Source organism: Pimephales promelas, chromosome 14 (genome assembly GCF_988280905.1).
Source record: "Pimephales promelas chromosome 14, fPimPro1.hap1.1, whole genome shotgun sequence".
In the NCBI taxonomy this organism is placed as follows: domain Eukaryota; kingdom Metazoa; phylum Chordata; class Actinopteri; order Cypriniformes; family Leuciscidae; genus Pimephales; species Pimephales promelas.
In genome coordinates, this window is record NC_142782.1 from 33385147 (window position 1) to 33405978 (window position 20832).

At 37.3% G+C, this 20832-nt stretch overlaps 1 protein-coding gene across 7 annotated transcripts in view; it reads right to left on the minus strand.

Annotated features, from left to right (window-relative positions):
* Nucleotides 1–2963: 2963 nt before the first annotated feature.
* The window catches only part of citb (citron rho-interacting serine/threonine kinase b), a 62605-nt gene continuing 44736 nt past the window's right edge, over nucleotides 2964–20832 (minus strand). For 4 of the 7 annotated variants that reach the window (XM_039687075.2, XM_039687073.2, XM_089119877.1 and 1 more), the window contains 16 exons: nucleotides 19762–19899; nucleotides 17625–17799; nucleotides 15872–15960; nucleotides 15314–15418; nucleotides 13026–13195; nucleotides 12793–12873; nucleotides 12561–12696; nucleotides 11453–11592; nucleotides 11239–11331; nucleotides 11014–11122; nucleotides 10661–10789; nucleotides 9599–9679; nucleotides 8343–8421; nucleotides 8084–8257; nucleotides 4859–5177; nucleotides 2964–4634 (listed from right to left, as the gene is read on the minus strand). In XM_039687075.2, coding sequence (XP_039543009.1) covers nucleotides 4611–4634; nucleotides 4859–5177; nucleotides 8084–8257; nucleotides 8343–8421; nucleotides 9599–9679; nucleotides 10661–10789; nucleotides 11014–11122; nucleotides 11239–11331; nucleotides 11453–11592; nucleotides 12561–12696; nucleotides 12793–12873; nucleotides 13026–13195; nucleotides 15314–15418; nucleotides 15872–15960; nucleotides 17625–17799; nucleotides 19762–19899 — 2042 coding nt within the window. In that variant the 3' untranslated portion in view covers nucleotides 2964–4610. The other 3 variants (XM_039687077.2, XM_039687074.2, XM_039687072.2) reach the window with 2 other exon arrangements.

Below are 20832 nucleotides of genomic sequence, written 5' to 3' on the forward strand. Positions count from 1 at the left end.
TTGAGAAGATTGGAGAAACTTGATTTTTCGCCCGAAAACTGAAAAAAACGTAAGGGGTAACACTGTCGTTTTTTTTTCGGGTCGAAATTTTGAGTTTCCATATCTCAGCTCTGGAAGGGTCTAGAGCCTCCATTTTTGCGCTCAGGACAAAGTCTCGCGGCCCTCTATCATAATCCAGAGTTTTGAGAAGATTGGAGAAACTTGATTTTTCGCCCGAAAATTGAAAAAAACGTAAGGGGTAACACTGTCGTTTTTTTTTTCGGGTCGAAATTTTGAGTTTCGATATCTCAGCTCTGGAAGGGTCTAGAGCCTCCATTTTTGCGCTCAGGTCAAAGTCTCGCGGCCCTCTATCATAATCCAGAGTTTTGAGAAGATTGGAGAAACTTGATTTTTCGCCCGAAAACTGAAAAAAACGTAAGGGGTAACACTGTCGTTTTTTTTTCGGGTCGAAATTTTCAGTTTCTATATCTCAGCTCTGGAAGGGTCTAGAGCCTCCATTTTTGCGCTCAGGTCAAAGTCTCGCGGCCCTCTATCATAATCCAGAGTTTTGAGAAGATTGGAGAAACTTGATTTTTCGCCCGAAAACTGAAAAAAACGTAAGGGGTAACACTGTCGTTTTTTTTTCGGGGTCGAAATTTTCAGTTTCTATATCTCAGCTCTGGAAGGGTCTAGAGCCTCCATTTTTGCGCTCAGGTCAAAGTCTCGCGGCCCTCTATCATAATCCAGAGTTTTGAGAAGATTGGAGAAACTTGATTTTTCGCCCGAAAACTGAAAAAAACGTAAGGGGTAACACTGTCGTTTTTTTTTCGGGTCGAAATTTTGAGTTTCCATATCTCAGCTCTGGAAGGGTCTAGAGCCTCCATTTTTGCGCTCAGGTCAAAGTCTCGCGGCCCTCTATCATAATCCAGAGTTTTGAGAAGATTGGAGAAACTTGATTTTTCGCCCGAAAACTGAAAAAAACGTAAGGGGTAACACTGTCGTTTTTTTTTCGGGTCGAAATTTTGAGTTTCCATATCTCAGCTCTGGAAGGGTCTAGAGCCTCCATTTTTGCGCTCAGGACAAAGTCTCGCGGCCCTCTATCATAATCCAGAGTTTTGAGAAGATTGGAGAAACTTGATTTTTCGCCCGAAAACTGAAAAAAACGTAAGGGGTAACACTGTCGTTTTTTTTTCGGGTCGAAATTTTGAGTTTCCATATCTCAGCTCTGGAAGGGTCTAGAGCCTCCATTTTTGCGCTCAGGACAAAGTCTCGCGGCCCTCTATCATAATCCAGAGTTTTGAGAAGATTGGAGAAACTTGATTTTTCGCCCGAAAACTGAAAAAAACGTAAGGGGTAACACTGTCGTTTTTTTTTCGGGTCGAAATTTTGAGTTTCCATATCTCAGCTCTGGAAGGGTCTAGAGCCTCCATTTTTGCGCTCAGGACAAAGTCTCGCGGCCCTCTATCATAATCCAGAGTTTTGAGAAGATTGGAGAAACTTGATTTTTCGCCCGAAAACTGAAAAAAACGTAAGGGGTAACACTGTCGTTTTTTTTTCGGGTCGAAATTTTGAGTTTCGATATCTCAGCTCTGGAAGGGTCTAGAGCCTCCATTTTTGCGCTCAGGTCAAAGTCTCGCGGCCCTCTATCATAATCCAGAGTTTTGAGAAGATTGGAGAAACTTGATTTTTCGCCCGAAAACTGAAAAAAACGTAAGGGGTAACACTGTCGTTTTTTTTTTCGGGTCGAAATTTTGAGTTTCGATATCTCAGCTCTGGAAGGGTCTAGAGCCTCCATTTTTGCGCTCAGGTCAAAGTCTCGCGGCCCTCTATCATAATCCAGAGTTTTGAGAAGATCAGACAAACTCAAAATTTTGCCCCGAACAAAACGACAGTGTTACCCCTGACTTTTTTTTTTTGGTGCGAAAAAATAAGTTTCTCTAATCTTCTTGAAACTATGGATTCTGATAGAGGGCCATGAGCCTTAGACCTGAGTGCAAAAATGGAGGCTCTAGACCCTTCCAGAGCTGAGATATTAACATATTTATAATGGCAAAAATGCTATGTGGGATCTCAATATCTTGGCTCAGGAAGGGTCTAGAGAGTCCATTTTTGCACTCAGGTCTAAGTCTCATGGCCCTCTATCAAAATCCAGAGTTTCAAGAAGATGAAACTCAAAATTTCGCCCCGAAAAAAAACTTTTTCGGTGCAAAAAAAATTTCTCTGACGTTCTGTAGCATTACATTACATTAAAACGGTGATGAAGAGCATTGTCTTTTTCAATTACAGCTGTACTGGCTGTATATGTTCTATATTTATATTACAAATGGTGCACATTTTTAGATAAAGTAGGCATATTGTATATTTAATGCTGGCAGAACAATGCTCAGAAATAACATGGCAACAATTAAAAGTTAAAACTTATGGTTTTGAAATGTAATCCCTCAATCCCAATCGTTGGACTCTGATGATGAATAGTTAAAGGAGTAGTTCACTTAAAAAAAAAACTTTTGCTGATAATTTACTCACCCCCATGTCATCCAAGATGTCCATGTCTTTCTTTCTTCAGTCGAAAAGAAATTAAGGTTTTTGATGAAAACATTTCAGCATTTTCTCCATATAATGGACTTCAATGGGTATCAAACAATTCAAAGTTTCAGCGCAGCTTCAAAGGGCTTTAAACGACACCAGACGATGAATAAGGGTCTTATCTAGCGAAACGAGCGGTCATTTAAAAAATAAATAAAAAAGTTTAAGTTTTATAAGCTCAAATGCTCGCCTTGCTCTGTTCTGTGATGCGCCTTCGTGACTCTCCTGTTCAAACTCGTTCATCACAATGAACAAATCTTATTTCGAGTCATGACTCGAAGGGTCCTATATGGGGGTGAGTAAATTATCAGCTAAAGTTTTTTTTTTTAAAGTGAACTACTCCTTTAATGGATTGAAAGTAGTTCTGACAACAACAAAAAAAGACTCCACACTAAGAATACAGTGTATGGCTCATACTTTAATAGTGTAATTTCTTTATACAAAAAAGAAAGTTCAAGGTAAGCAGCCTTAGGTTGAAAAACATCGATTATCAATATAAGGTAACGTTTGTTAGTACATAACGAGACGTCCCAAGTCAGATTTATCATGCGTTTGATAGGATCACTCAGGTGTTTAGTTACAATTACCCATGAACTCGAAAAGCCGTTAACTGAGCTTGAGGAACGACAGGTCTTCTATCATCATCATCATCATCATCATCATCATCACACAGCTCAACAGGACATCCGTTAACGCGAAAGGAAGCAGACATTTCCAGAAGAGCCTCCTGTGTGTCGACGAAAGCTTCGTTATTTCCAACAAAATACGATAAGTTCACTTGAACATCACAAGGACACTTGTAGCGAGAACATGACGTGTCTCCTTGAAAAGATTTACAAGCTCAAACTCTATTAGCATAAAAATATACAATGTGCAGTAGGTTCGACAATGTCAGTCAAATATATCTTAAAAAACAAGAGCAGCCAAATTGACTGTTTACCACATTAGCATACAACACAAAGGGAAATAAAACCTCTTCTGTACTTTTCTGTAGGAAACCCATTTCAACTGTCGAAACAGTTTAATTAGCATAAAAATAGACTTCATTGCTTATCAGTCAAGTTCCGTTTAGCTATAAAAGTTGAAATCACCATATTTACAATGTGCTAATCACGGGGTTAAAGGAATATCCCGGGTTCAATATAAATCTACAGCATTTGTGGTTTGTGATTACCACAGATCATATTTTTTTCTAAACTAAAATGGTGGTTACAGTAAAATACAATGAAAGTACGTTTTTAATGCGAGCTAAACTCGACAGTGCAGTTATTTATCCAATGACATAACTTATGATTATGTAAAGCCAGTAAATGTGGGATACCAGAATTTACATGAAGAATAAATAACACAGTGTCCCAGCCAGCAAATGGACGACGGAGTGTTTTATTATGTTTTCTGAAAGTCATGGTTATATATGCAAAAAGAGCCATTATCTATTTAAATATTACAGAAATACGAACACTGGAAAAAGCCAGATTCTTGTTTCATTCATGTAAGATTTTCAACAATATTTTCACCATGTTTAACAAATACTATATGAACATTTACCTTCAGTAAATAAATATGAATAAAACGTGCAAGTTTAGTATAGTTTTAGTAGAACAGGATGAACAGTTTGTTTTTAAGGATGCTTCCTATATCAAATGCCTATTTTTAGTATCCTAGTTAGTAGCCTACAGTATAAGTAGTTACAAAGCCATGGGTTTTGCCTGTAGAGTCTTCATAAAGTCCCATTGTAAATGTATTACTGTAACCACAATTTTTACTCCAAATAAAGTAATGGAAGAGCTAAAATGATTTTCTGTGATTATGCCAGGAAATGCTATTAAAGAGCCCGAGATACTCCTTCAAGTTCACAATGGACCTTCATGAATGGTTACAGCGTGGACAGATTTGACAACATCAGCAGCACAACGTCCCAGACTCGAGTGACACGACATGGCTCGCTTCACGGTTACAGGCATGAGAAGATGAGACAGTTCAGAGTTTTACGGAGCGCCTGTTAAATCCACGCTGGAAGTGGACGTCATCCCTCCGGGACGTTCTCAGACTGAAGACTGGTCCCAAACCTACACCACCACCAGGATAAAGAGGTCACTTCCCTGTCTGACGCAGAAACATCATTACTGCTGCAAACGATGCTGACTTTCCCAGAGACTGGGCATTAACTGCTTGAGGCCATAACTAGAAGGAATTTAACTAAGCAGCATTTGTGAATGCATGAACATGGTCAAACCTGAGGTTTGCATCCCTAGAAGGATACACAGTTTACGTGGCAGTGTCTCGTGCGTACCTTGTTGACGGGCGTCAGCTGGGTGCGTACAGAGCTAGTGTGAAGCCGCGAGCGCTCTCGGTCTCTCTCGCTGCCGCTGCTCTCGAAGCGCCCGGGCGAGCGCTCTCTTCGGCTGTCTAGCACAGCTCGACCGGGGGATTTCTCGCGCTCCAGAGGCCGGGCCGGAGATTTGTCCCGCCGGAACTCGGTACGGCCCTCGCGGTAGCGGTGAGGAGTGCTCGGCTCGCGGTGAAGCGGCCCCTCCTGGGCCCCGGGACCCGAGGCCAGGCGTTTGGAGATGTGCTCGTTGTACGTGGGCGGCCCACGCTTGTTTGGGCTGCTGTGGAGGTCAGATTAATGGCTGATTTGGGTAAATGCATGAGGCACGGAAACGCATGTGTGAAATATTCAAGCATTAAAGGGATAGTTGGCCCAAAAATGAAAATTAGCCCATGGTTTACTCACCCTGAAGCCATCCTAGGTTTATATGACATTCTTCTTTCAGACGAATACAATCAGAGTTATGTTAAAAAATGTCCTGGCTCTTCCAAGCTTTATAATGGGAATCAATGGGTATATTTTTTTGGAAGTTCTTCAAAGTCCATCCATCCATGATAAAAGCCTCTGCAGGGGTTAAAGGAGTAGTTCACTTTAAAGAAAAAAAACTTTTGCTGATAATTTACTCACCCCCATGTCATCCAAGATGTCCATGTCTTTCTTTCTTCAGTCGAAAAGAAATTAAGGTTTTTGATGAAAACATTCCAGGATTTTTCTCCATATAATGGACTTCAATGGGAACCAGACAGTTCAAGTTCCAAAAGAAACTTTTAAGTACAAACTGCAAACTTGTTCAAAGGGCTTTAAACGATTCCAGACGATGAATAAGGGCCTTCAGATCACTCTTTTTTTTTTTTTTAAATAACAAAGTTTAAGTTTTATAAGCTCAAACGCTTGCCTTGCTCTGTTCTGTAACGCACTCCTGTTCGAACTCGTTCATCAAAATGAACAAATCTTTTTCCGAGTCATTTGGTTCTTTCGGCGAAAAACAAACGAATTGATTCGGAACAAGATTTGTTCATTTTGATGAACGAGTTCAAACAGGAGAGCGTTACAGAACTGGAGGAAAAACACCTCAGTTTTATTCATTTATTCTTCAGTCGAAAAGAAATTAAGGTTTTTGATGAAATCCTCAATAGAACTATTTGGGGAAAACACGTAACGCCAAAGATTGCGGTTGTATGCACATGCCCCGCCCCTCCCGCTGGAAAGCCAATCGTCTGCTTTTAACAGTCAAGCCGGGAAACATTTAAGCCTATCGTCTGGTTCCGCTGACATTGAGGTTTGCGATTAAACGTATAACCGGTGGGGAAAGGGGCCTATTTTGGGGCAAAGTCATCAAACTTTTTTAGTGATTTTTATCATATTTTACTGTTGTTTCTATACAAACAGTTTTTATGTCCCGATGACCAGTAAAAGTGCAGTTCAGACTCTCTGCCCATTCATTTAGATAGGAGCCTGGTCTTGTTAGTCCGAAATAGCTGCCCGGAGGTGCTGCCAAGATGGCGGCCGAGTGGCACGACTTGCCAGAAAGGACTTTGTAACTCACAAACATTACTAGATAACCAGTAGTGGGAACGCCCTCCAGCGCAGCCACTGGCGACTGTAGCGTGAATAGGGCTTTTTGCTGAAAGAGTAACACTATTTAGGACTATGTATGTCATAGATGTAGTAGTAGCGTAAGCTTTGACGCCTCTCGTGGTTCAAGCACACATGGCTGGGCAACCGCGTTCGTCATTACGTTGTGTGTCAAGTTCAAGTGTTACTCTTTTGGCGCAAGTCGACTTGCGTAGATCTTCAGCTAGTTATTTTAGTCGATAAAGTTTTAAATATGAATATTTTTCTTACACGAACGCATCGCTTCAGAAGGCCGTTATTAACCCCCGAAGAGCCGCGTGGAGCACTTTTATCAGGGATGGATGCGCTTTGAAGGATTTCCAAAAACAAAAACCCCCGAGTTATACAGAGTTATGAAGCTTGGAAGAGGCAGGACATTTTTTTAATACAACTGATTGTTTTCGTCTGAAAGAAAACCGTTAGGATGGATTCAGGGTGAGTACGTAGGCTAAATCATGGGCTAATTTTCATTTTTGGGTGAACTATCCCTTTAAGCAACTCAACGCGTGGTGTGATGTTTCCACAGGTCAGGGATGTTCTCAGCGAGAGTCCCTTGAACCGTGGGAAGATCACTGAAATGCACAAGCTCAAATATTAGATTGCTTTTAAACAATGAAAGGAGCAGCAATATTATAACGGTCGTTAATTTTTGCTGGGATTAGGAATGGAATAAAAAGTAATTTTTGGCAGAACATCAATAAGTTGTTGCAACCATTTCAGATTTAATGTTTTTTAACAGAATTACATCACTTGCTATTGGCTGAATCCTTTCATTGCCTGTTTGCTTTTACGGCAGGAAGGAGTTCACCTGTCCAGTACCTGTGCTGTTATTGTTACCTAAAAATTTAAAAAATGTATATTGTTAAATGAAATAAGACTGAAGTAAAATAAAATAGAAATATTAGATGAAAAACTTGGAAATGTTACCATGGCTAGTAATTGAAATAAAATAAGTCCACGTTGAAATATTAAAATTACGAGAAATAAAAATGAAAAAAAAAAAAAACTAATAAATGAAAGGCAAAAGTTCAATAAAAAAATGATTAAACTTAAATTAAAAATAAAATCTAAAAATAAAAGATCATTCAAAATAGTAATACATACTAATACTATAATATCACATAATATATGATCATAACACGGTACAGATAACACTGTGGCAATCATGTGAGATTATAGATCTAGCAAACATGTCTTGACATTTTTCAAGTACATAAATACACAAATAGTATGTTCAGGTTACAACATTATTGTTCATTGTATTTGAATGTTTCCGGCTCTCTGTTTTCTCCTCAGAATGAACCAAAATGGAAAAACACTGAATCTCATTCACTAATAATTGCATACATTATTCGTATTTATACATACATTTTAACTTCTCAGGAAAACACATGTATACACTCATCAATCTTTTAACCTCGTTTGAGTATTGATGAATTTGGCGTTTTCTAAATGTGTCCAGGGTAATTAATTCACATAAAACACACCTGAACCATCTCCATATAAGAACTCATTCAACGATATTTCAAAGCGGGACGGTAAGTTTAATATATTGTGGTAAATAACCCGCACCTCCTGCTGGAGCCGGTCCTTTGCAGTTCCCCAGACTCTCTCACCAGACTGCCCTTACAGCAAATGACCCGCAGCTTGTTCTGGTAGGACGAGGCCAGATAGATGGCGCCAGACGATATGGCCGGTCCCAGGTAACGGGGGTTAGGAATGTCCAGGTGAGCGAAACTGGGAGGCCTGTTTCAAAGGGGATTTAGTTTCACTCTCAAGTCCTAATGTTAGTTTGGTATCTTATATGCATGCAGTGTTTCTGTCGTCCTACCCAAGAGCTGCATGTCCCTGAATCTCAATCACATCCAGCGAGTTGAAGTTGGTCACAAACAGATACGGCTCTCTGAAAGCTGGAAACAGACGCTTCAGTGAGCTTAGAGATGCACGGTCATAAATAGTTTTTTTTGGGCCAATCTGCATTGCAATCATTTCCCAAAATGTATTTTGTGTGGAAATATTACGATGTCTATAAACAGGACATTAACGCTGAAGACGGACAACAACTCCTCATTCAGCATGTTTGTAGCATCTGTCTTTGGGTCATGATTAAATGCAGTAGTTGCTTCTTCTATCAAATGGCTACTGATATATATATATATATATATGAAACGTATATATATATAAACGGTTAGTTCCAATCCTTGATTCTGATTGGTCAATAGCTGTGCTTTATTCATGATAAACATGGCTATGACCGCTTCACCCAACGGTTCTATGTATCACTGCGCAACACTGCAGTTCCTATGTTTTGTTTATGTGAGCTTTCATGCATATTACACATTGGAGCGTTGTTGCTGTTTATGGTCGGGGACTATTTTTTCTAGCGGAAGGAAAGCTTTTAGTGATTTTACTTCATGAAAGTTGCACTGATACATGTTTTTTTTTTTTTTACTTTAGTATTTTTATTGTGTGGTAACCGTTTTATAAAAGCAGTAAGGTACTCGTGGCAAGTGCTGTATGGTGAATCAGTAACGGTGAATCTGTATGGTGAATCAGTAACGGCTGAAGGGGTTACTCCGCTTCGCGTCGAGCCTAACAACGCCCTTCAGTTACTTATTCACGATACAGCACAGCCTCGAGTACCTTATTGCTTACATATGAAGAGTTCAGATGCAAAAGCCTCTAAGTGCCATTTGAAATTTTCTTCTACAATGATCATTTTTATCAAGCTTTTATATTCAAGTTCAGTAATTTCACTTAAATGACAATTCATAGGTAATGTTCATTGCCATTTATTTAAAGTGAAATTACTGAACTTAAATATACGAGCTTGATAAAAATGATCATTCTAGAAGAAAATTTTAAATGTCACTTCATATGAACTCCTCTTCATATGTTTAGGCTTGGTCTGTTATAGAGCAAATAAACAACAAATACATTTCCCTAAAGGAAGAAAACTAAAAAATACAGTATTGGAATTGGCCAATTTGCTTGTAAAAAAACCAAATCATGATCAGTGCATCCCTGCTGAAGATGATTTTTACATTTTGCACATTTGGGTTTGTCAAAAAAAGAAGAATGGCTAACCGAATGTCAGGGGAAGTCGACTCCACTTGAGATCATCAGGGCGACTTCTTCGACCATAAGCATCCACGAACACACCAATCTCTGTTATCAGAAATTGAGAAGAAAACAGTGTAAAAAAAACAACATTTTAAGTGTTTTAATTGTATTTTTCATCTAGGAACTGTGACTGCTGTAGCTATTGTATACTGCCCACTATTTCTAAAATATGAAAATATAGATAATAAATAATAAAATATCTAAAATATAGATGTAGTATGGAGTTAGCAGCAATATAAATAAAAATAATGTAAAAAAAAAAAATAATGTAGCATGTTGCATTTTCGTCACATTTAATGTTTAATTCTGCAGCTGGCAGCATCCAATTATAGATATAATTGGAGAAAAACTCAAAATACCATATTTATTTCAGTTATAAATAATGTTTTATGACTAATATAAGTAGTTATTTTGTATCTTTAATCAAAGTTTGTTGGTTTTGTCTTAACTTTTGGCTAATCAAACAAATAGGTTGATTTCATTTCATTCGCCACACTGACAATGGGAAGTAAAGTCAAGCATTGCACAGAGAGAAAACTGAGTATTCAATAAAACAGCAATACATACTTTATTCTACTTTAATGTATTATATATATATATATACATGAAGAGTTCAGCCATTGGAAATTTTCTTCTAAAATGACCATTTTTATTAAGCTTGTATTTTTAAGTTCAGTAATTTCACTTAAATGACAATTAATAGGTAATCTTCATTGCCATTTAAGTGAAATTACTGAACTTAAATATACAAGCTTGATAAAAATTATCATTTTAGAAGAAAATTTCAAATGGCATTTAGAGGCTTTTGCATCTGAACTCTTCATATATATATATATATATATATATGCAAAGTAATCAATATGTGCTTTTTTTAAAGGCATAATTCATTCATAGATTACAGGACAAAACAGCTGAATATGTGTTTGGAACAACATGAACGGTGAGTAAATAATGATCAACTATTGCTTTAATATTGTCATGCAATAGGATCTGTCTGTAGTGTCGAAGGTGTGATGGGTGTCCGACCGTGGAAGCAGAGCAGATATTCTTCCTTCTGCGGAGTGCTGGACACCTGGACGATGGAGATGGGGAAACAGTGGGAGGATCCAGTGAACACAGCCGACGCCAGCGACACGTCATTCTTGTCCAGGAACTCTGCCAAACACAGCCCATCATGCAAAACGCTGTTTACATAATGCACAATTAAAAATTATAACTGCCTGGTCATGTTCTCACAAATGGCCCGCCAGCCGGTCCAACCAGACATCTGCACTGGAACATGCAAATGTGGAGAAAATGACTTTTGAAATTACAGATCCACCACATCTACATCCCCAATGATACAGGAGATTGAGGACTGACCCTCATCTAATACCTACCATCCAGAACACACTGCTTCATCTCTATCTCGTAGAATTTATTGGTACCAATGATGATGCTGTAGCTGGTGAAGTGGATACAGCTGCACGGCTCGAGCGTTTCGATCTCCTGAGAGATAAAGAGACGGATCATCAGAGGTGTGTCCGTGTGAAGGAGTTAAACAGCAAAGCATGTCAAACGTTGCTAAATTTTGAGATCTTTTCCTTTAAGACTCGGTCACTTGCCTTCCGTATACAGAACTTGTTCAGATTGTCGTTGTATCGCAGAATGGTGACTTTATTGGGCATTGCGGCACAAATGCACGGACCATTTTCGATCTAAAGCGAGAGTAGACACAAAATACTGTGTAAGGTGCAAACGTGTTGCAAACGGCATGATGCAAACCAGTGCACTAAAAATAGAGAGGAAGTTGCAATGCAGTGAAACACACAGCCTTACCCTGCCTGTGGCAAACAGATGACAGCCCTTGACGGTCTCAAAGATATACGGCACAATCTCTGGCAGTGTGGGGAGGTGAGACTGGGACAAAGACTGTTTCACCTTCTTAATCTCCACCAGACACAGTGCACGCTCATCCCCTACAACACATCATCACAATCCACTTATTTCACAAGCATCACTACTGCAATAATGGTATGGCATTTTGATAATGATTAGCATGATTAATGTATTAAAGGAGTAGTTCACTTTTTTTTTTTTAAAAACTTGCTGATAATTTACTCACCCCCATGTCATCCAAGATGTCCATGTCTTTCTTTCTTCAGTCGAAAAGAAATTAAGGTTTTTGATGAAAACATTCCAGGATTTTTTCTCCATGTAATGGAAATCATCAAATTGAACAAATCTTTTTTTGTGATATTTGGTTCATTCAACAAACGAAATCATTAGAAAAAAGATTCGTTCATTTTGAAGAACGGGTTCGAACAGGAGAGTCACGAACGCATCACAGAACAGAGCAAGACGAGCATTTGAGCTTGAAACTGAAACTGTCTTTTGGACCTTGAACCATTTGGTTCCCATTGAAGTCCATTATATGGAGAAAAATCCTGGAATGTTTTCATCAAAAACCTTAATTTCTTTTCGACTGAAGAAAGAAAGACGTGGACATCTTGGATGACATGGGGGTGAGTAAATTATCAGCAAAAGTTTTTTTTAAAAAGTGAACTACTCCTTTAAAGTATTTTCATAAAAGTAATTCTAAGAATTCGCAAAGGAATCCACAAACTGATCATTTGTTTGACCTGAATTCACAAGTCGCTTTGGATAATAGACAAACAATATGCATTCAAAAGAGAATAAACCTTGCATTTTTTTATGTAATTGCCAGGCGCTTTTATCTAACGCTTTTTATTAGTTCTTACATTCCCTTGAAATCAAACCCATGACCTTGATGTTGCAAGCACCATGCTCTACTCTACTGTTTGAGCTTCAGGAATAAAATGCATGATATTATCATGTCCAAAAAACAACATTGCAATACCTTGGTACTTTTGTTCATGTTGCAAGTCATAATCCTTTAGTTTTGGTTTCTGAAATCTCTGCTCACCCACGATCATCAGCAGCTTTTCGTGGTCCTTGATGATGTGGATCTGAAACACGGATCCCAGTCCCGGGATGTGAGTGAGGGAGTTTTTAATCACGTTCAGGGCGTAGAGACCCTCCTCTGAGCCTACCAACACAATCTGATGACAAAAACAAGATAACCCGACGACTTTACAACAAACAACCTTGAAAATTCAAACCGGTTGATAGTAAAGTTAGGGGATAGACACAGATACCTGGTCAGTCAATGGGAGGGTGCAGTTGATATCCAGACGGTCGTCTCCTTCTAGCTTCAGTAAAGAGTTACCCAACAATTTCTGTTCAAAACCAAAAAGCAATAAGGCTTTATATTTTATGCACTCGCAGTGGATTCAAGATATACTGAACACTTCAGACTTGAGTTTCCCCCTGTAACGTCACACACTCTTTCAATGTCAGAATGAGTGGTGTTTCTGTTCCTCTCACTCACAGCATCTGCTTCAGCTTTCTCTCTCGCTCCACGACTGCTGGCCACGATGGCTTCCAGCACGGCCACCCAACGCTGTTTCTCGGAGAATCCTGAAGTCATGAGGTACAGAGTCTGCCCGGGCCAGCACGTCGACTGAGGAGACGACTCCAGCTTCAGCACGTACGGCACATCTGAGCGCATACACATATCCATGTTAGAGGACATGAAATCATGTTCTTCCTCTAGACATTAGCTGCATTCTAAAAAATGCTGGGTTGTTTTAACCCAATTTTGGGTAAAATATGGACAAACCCAGCCATTGGGCTACATTTTTAACCCAATGGCTGGGGTTGTCCATATTTTACCCAAAATTGGATTAAAACAACTCACCATTTTTAGAGTGTACTTTCTGAATCCACATACAAACATTTTCACAAATAATTACAAAGAAATGGAAACTACGTTTTTGAAAAAAAAAGACGGTAACACTTTATATTACGACCCACAAAAAACTCCATAAGTAAACCGAAATTACAGTGTATGTGTCTGTAATTACAGTGTACTTCCGTGTAGGTATAAGGGAACAATATGTTAATATGTTAACCCCTTTATTACCCAAATATAAAAATAAATAATAAATTTGGCAATGAATTCAATTTTGATCATACTGTGCTTACATACAACCATTTATACAGAATATATATATATATATATATGTGTGTGTGTGTGTGTGTGTATATATAAATATATATATATATATATATATATATATATATATATGTGTATATAATATATATATATATATATATATATATATATATATATATATTTATATATATTATAAATATATGAAGAGTTCAGATGCAAAAGCCTCTAAATGCCATTGGAAATTTTCTTCTTTAATGATGATTTTTGTCAAGCTTGTATATTTAAGTTCAGTGATTTCACTTAAATGGCAATGATAATTACCTATTAATTGTTATTTAAGTGAAATTACTGAACTTAAATATACAAGTTTGACAAAAATCATCATTAAAGAAGAACATTTCAAATGGCATTTAGAGGCTTTTGCATCTGAACTCTTCATATATATATATCAGCTCTTAACACAGGTGAACACCATCAGTCCATCATGACGTCACTCACTCCAACTCCGACCTACAAATCAAATGAAAAGAACAACCAAAACGACATAATATGACCCAGACTGGGGTCGTAACAATATATATATAATATATATATATATATATATATATACACATACATAAATATATAATATACATATATTATATATATATATATATATATATATATATATATATATGTTTAATTTACAACCCACAGAAGTGTCAAAATTACCCTGTAACTACATTGAAAAAGCACATATTTAGCCAGAAATGTGACAAAAACTTTTATATACAACAGACATAGATTTTTTTGCCTGGAATATATTAACAGAATAGGTACCTGTTAACTGTAAAATAATTACATTATAAATAATTTGCTTGTATATCTGCTTGTTACCCCTTAATTACCCAAAACTTAACATATTGTTCCCTTATACCTACACGGAGGTACACTATGATTACAGAAACGTACACCATAATTTCGGTTTACTTACGCAGTTGTTTGCGGGTCATAATGTAAAGTTTTACCAAAAAGACTAGTATTTTCTTATCAAATGTGCTCCAATAATCATTACCAGATTCTTGTGAAGTGAAAATAGTGTAAATAGCATCTGTCACTAAGAAAATATGCTAAGTTTAGGTATCAATAGATTCTAATTACACTACATGAAAATAGTGATAGATATTATTTCAACTAGAGCAGTAGGCCAATTTTCTTTGCAATGAGTGTAAAAAGTAGTTAGATGCTACTTATAAATAGTGGCAGATACTATTAGCACCTCACATGGTATGCAATAATAACAGTGTAAATGTTTATATTTATTAAAATGATTAAATGGATGCCACCTTGGGACAATAAAGCCCTCCCTAACCGATAAACACAACGTGTATTTCCACTTTTCAAATATTTTCTTAATTTTTATTGAAAATAAACACTTTTACAATCTGATGCATGATGGGAAAAGGGAACTCGAACTTGGGTTGATTTGCGTCAAAACTTTCGGTCATGCGACTTCCCCTACACTATTGCTACTAAGGTCGATCCAGCGTCTTCCGTAATTTTGTCTGGCCCAATCAGACGTCAGTGGGCGGAGTTAGTGTAAATAGCCTCTGCCAACAAGGCTAGCAATTGTAAATAGCCTTTGCACTTTTTTTAGTGCAAATCCACAGAAAGTTAGTCACCTGTCTTGGCAGTGTTGGGCAGCTCAGAGGCGCCGACAGAAGAATGAACAGTCACTTCTCCATCAGAGAGACACAACTCAAACTCATCGAGCGCCTTCACCGACTCTGAGAGGACAGATGATACATCATTCACATCAAGACACACCTGTTTAACACATTCCCTGCTGGAAAATACATCAAACTAGCTTGATTAAGGTGGTAACTAGCTTATAGCTGGTCATTTAAGGTCATTCCCAGCTAGACAAAGTGTATCCCAGCATACAAAGTAAAGTATGATGAATACATTAAATAAAATAAAATGAACAGCTCAGAAATGAATTCTGCAAGTTTTCATAAATCAGAAACAAACCTGGTTTGCACTGGTCAGGCTGGTTGGGATTGTTGGTAGACCTCTATGTCTAGATGGTTGATTTAGTAGACCAGCTTGGCCAGGATAAAACACAAGCAACTACTCTCCAACCTTCAGCAAGACCACCATAAGCAGGTTTGATTCAAGATTTTCCAGCAGGGATGAACTGTTGATCTGTTATAAATGGGATAAGCAAGAAATTCACAGACCGTCTCTTGGTTCTGTCTCGTACGTGATCACTTTATATCCATCCAACAACACGTACTTCCTCTCCCAGCCCTGACCACGCTTCCCATTTCTGCAGGAAAACAACCACAATTCCAGGCATTCACATTTTCCTCCCTTTTGGTTTTTGAACATTTTTAGTTCCTGATGATTCATGAGATATTCATGCATGAATTTATACAGTAATTCACGATAATCCGCGTACCCTTACCGTAAAGTGTTACCAACATTTTTAAGGCCAGACAAGTAATTCGTTGAGGTCAATTGGTAAAGAGAGACTACACGCCTGCGCACATACATATTCAAATGCGCATGCCTATAGACTAAACGTAATATGCAAAATCGTTTTCTCGAAGTTTACGAGGAGATAATGTTTTATAAAAAATTTCAATGCTTGCACCTTGGAGCCTATTTCAAGGTGTGTGTCCTTGAGCCATCAGCAGAGGTGAGACCAAGTCATTGTTTTGCAAGTCACAAGTAAGTCTCGAGTCTTTGCATTCAAGTCCCGAGTCAAGACAGACAAGTCCTCGACTTTAAGCTTCAAGTCTTTAACAAGTTATTAATCCTTTTTGCACAAATTACTGTCTCAGTGTTAATTACTATAGTAAATGAAATGTATACTAATTTATATCAGGAAGGCTTTTAAAATATGATATAATATAATAATATATAATATCATATTTATTCAAACTTGGTGGATGTTGATTGGTTGTCTGATTGGTTGAATGTGAAGAGTGGCAATGCAGATTTAAAAATAAAAAAATAAAAGTAACTGTTCATTGGAAAAATTAATCATGATTTTCTGCACATTAAGTTTAAAATATTGAGTTCCTGGTTAAATTATTTTGTTAACGCAACAGTAATTGGGCTAGAACATTCCTATTTCCATGGCGACGTATCAAGCGTCACGTGACACTTTTTGGGGCTATGTGCCTGTCACTTTCAAAACGTAACGTAAATCCATCCATTTCTCCCGAAAGACATGAGAGTAAGTGGCTGGTGAACAGGGAGAAGACTTTATAGTTACCTATAGGCTAAAATGTGCGGGGGAAAATAACATGTCTCAAAATTACATTTGAAAGGTTTATTATTTCCGCTTATTTAGACATCAGTTTTTTTTCTCAAATTATAAATGGTTTGCTAGTGCGTGTGTATTTAACTGCCTGAAAAAGAAAAAAAGAAAACATTATTTGGTTGAAAACTGTCTGAACGCGTTATAATATTATACTACAGTCAGTGATTATTACAACTCTGATCTGTGGTTTTAGAAGGTAGGTCAAGTCTTCAAGGGTCAAGTCCGAGTCAAGTCGCGAGTCATTGTTGTCAAAGTCCAAGTCGAATCGCAAGTCATCTTTGAATATGTCAAGTCGAGTCGCAAGTCATCAAATTTGGGACTCGAGTCCAAGTCAAGTCCGAGTCATTTGACTCGAGTCCACAACCCTGGCCATCAGACACTGTTGTTTTGCGATTGTGTTGTTTCTGTTAGAACGGTGTTGTGTTAGCGGCCCCTAAGTTAATCAATAATGATCTTTGCAATGGAAGTGAATCGATTTAGAAATTTATCGGGACAATAACTTTATTCTAGAGCTGCTGTAAAGCCAAAACAATCTGTTAAATTAATTTCCAATTATCACTGTAAAGCTGCTTTTTGAAACAATCTATATTGTTAAGAGCGCTGTATGAATGAAGATGACTTGTGACTTGTTTGCAGCAGGAGACCTGAGGTCACATGCTCACCTGGGCTGCTTCAGCCATCCCTCCAGCCTCATGTGTCCGCCAGCGTCTTTCAGGCCGGAGGAGCTTCCCTTCTCCCGACACAGAGCCTCGGACAGATGCAGCGCGTACTCGGTGGGAACGCCACAGGTGGCTGGGAGGTACGGGGAGCATTTCGGGTGGCACAAAGCATGGCATTCTAAAGAAGAAACAGGATCAGCATCTTCAGCTTTAGCACAGGTTGACCTGATTGCCTCAGCAATCTATTAACAAACAACAATGGACTCGAAACGGAAACGGAAGTCATTGTTGGGTAAACTTCTATTGTGGTGAAGGGAAAGAACTGCATGGCAAATATCATTTTTTGCATGCCCATTTCAATTTGCTCCAATAGCAAGAAAATAAATCCACAATAGTGTTTCTATGACTTTTCAAAACAGGAAAAAATATTGAGATTGATTACGTTGGTCAGAAGAGAGAAAGATGTTAAAATAGCCGTCACTCTCATTTATTTACACTCACAAATGTAATGCTAAGGCAATACATCACAAAGTATGTGAATAAAAAGTATTAAAAAAAACCTTTATATAGTATTTACGGTGTATGTTTCTGTAACCGTAAACGAAATTACGGTGTATTTTTTCTGAAATTTTCTGTGTACCTCCGTGTAGGTATAAGGGAACAATCTAAGTAATAAAGTAAAGGTAAATAATAAAAATAAAGGTAATAAAGGGGTAGATATAACCAGATATAAAAGCAAATTATTTATAAATGTAATTATTTTAAAACTAACAGGTACCTATTCTGATAATATGAAGAGTTCAGATGCAAAAGCCTCTAAATGCCATTTGAAATTTTCTTCTAAAATGACAATTTTTATCAAGCTTGTATATTTAAGTTCAGTAATTTCACTTAAATGACAATTAATAGGTAATCTTCATTGCCATTTAAGTGGAATTACTGAACTTAAATATACAAGCTTGATAAAAATGATCATTTTAGAAGAAAATTTCAAATGGCACTTAGAGGCTTTTGCATCTGAACTCTTCATTTATTCCAGGCAAAAAATCTATGTCTGACTCTGTTATATATAAAAGTTGTCGTCACATTTCTGACTAAATATGTTCTTGTGCAATGTAGTTACAGGGTAATTTTGACATCTGTGGGTTGTAAATTAAACATTTATTGACAAATTTATTTTTTATTTTTATATTAAAAATATATCTGGTTAAATTTTGGGTAATAAAGGATACAATTATTAAAAGATAAAAAAGATTAAATATATATATATATATATATATATATATATATATATATATATATATATATATATATATATATACACACACACACTTTAATTTAACCTATATGTAACCAGGTTTGTCTCATTGAGACATAAAATATCTTTTTCAAGAGAGACCTAGCCAAGATAACAGATCAAATTAGATCACACAATCACAAAACAAACACAAAAGAGGCAAAAGACAACTCAAGTATGTTTCAATTTAAATAAAAGTGCCAGTAATTAAAACATTAGCGTGTGTGGATGGACTATAGTTTTAACATAACCTTTAAAATCACATTTATATAGCTATAAATGTACTTTTGTTTATTAATGGAAATATGAAAACTAGATTTATTATGTTAAGCTCAATTTTAACCTGATTGGGTCAACCAACAATGTACAATATACAAAGATATATTTCCTAAACAAATAAGCCAACTAATATTCATATTCTGGTAACCTTCAATTATTGCCTTACAGAACTATTTCTCCCAGATTTAACAAATGCAAATTAGTTTTGTTGATTTAAATGAATGCATTAGGTTGGTTAAATACCCGATTCAGGTATTTCATTGATTCAGTGATAGCACTTGTGCTACAACCTGGCACAATGCATCTCTCCTTGTGTTTGTACAAGGTTAATGATAACTTGTGTATTGTCCCCGTTTAAATAAATGAAATGATTTTTGATTAGGAAAAAAACTTGGGCAATGCAATTCAATGAAAATACAGGTATTTGTATCAGCAAGTACTAAAAATGAATGTATCTAATTCTTATTAAAAAGTGGCATCAGCACGTCCCTACTTGTATGTAAAGTGTGTACTTGTAAGTATAGTGATGGTGTATGTTTATTTAGGTTTCAGTATGATCCGTACCAATGCAGGTCGCGGCCTGCCGTCCAAAATGGACTGTGTCCAGACACACGGTGCAGCGGGCCGCCCTCATGTTGAGCCCCTGCGTGAAGCGGTGAGGAGTGTTGTGATGGACCCTGTCCTTCACACGTCTGGTGTACTCTAGAGGATCAAACACACACTCATAAAAATGCTCTTATACCTGTCTATATAACTTATGCAAACAGGCCAAAGCAAGCCGAAAATGTCTTCTCCTGAGAACATGTCTCCATCAGAGGCTGAAGAAATCACTGTACTGTCCAAGCTGTTATTGGTAGCTTGAGGACAAACATGCAAGGATTTCGGGAGTTCTCGCATTCTGCATGGCATACAGCAAGAGTATGGCCATAAATACGAGTGTATGTACTACGAGATAAGCTCAGTGTCCTGATTGATCTGTGTGCAGGAGCTTTGGATATCCAGAATCAGTCCATGATGTCCTGAGTGGAAGTCGAACCATGATGAGCCGACACAAAACGTGTTCATTGAAAAAATGAAGTGTAGGACGCCCATAAAAGGCATGTTTGGATTTGGCCAGAGAGCTTATCTCTGCAGGAATAAAAAGATCATACCAAGAAAGAATAGATAACGGAGAGACGCCTGGTTCATTCTCAGGAAACAGTGCCATTAGTGTCCTTACGACTGAACACGATCACATTATACTCCATTTGGAGTTTATTTTTTTGTGTGTGTGAAAAAAAAAAAAAAAGTTATCTGAATATTACACTCTAAAAAATGCTGGGTTATTTCAACCAAAATTTGGGTCAAATAAGGACAAACCCACATGTTGGGTTAAAATGTCATTAAATTTACAGTTGAAATTAAGTGAAAGTTGAAGTTGGGTTAAAATTTTAAATGACATTTTTAACCAAAGTCCATATTTTACCCAATTTTGCGTTATAACAACCCAGCATTGTTTGGAGTGTAGACAATTTGTATGTATACATATATGTGTTTTCTAAAATGCAGTTTCCCTCACTTAGACATTTCCCAATTTAATGATTTAACTACGATGAAAATAAAGTCTTCCTGGCCACAAAGTTTTTGTACTTCATG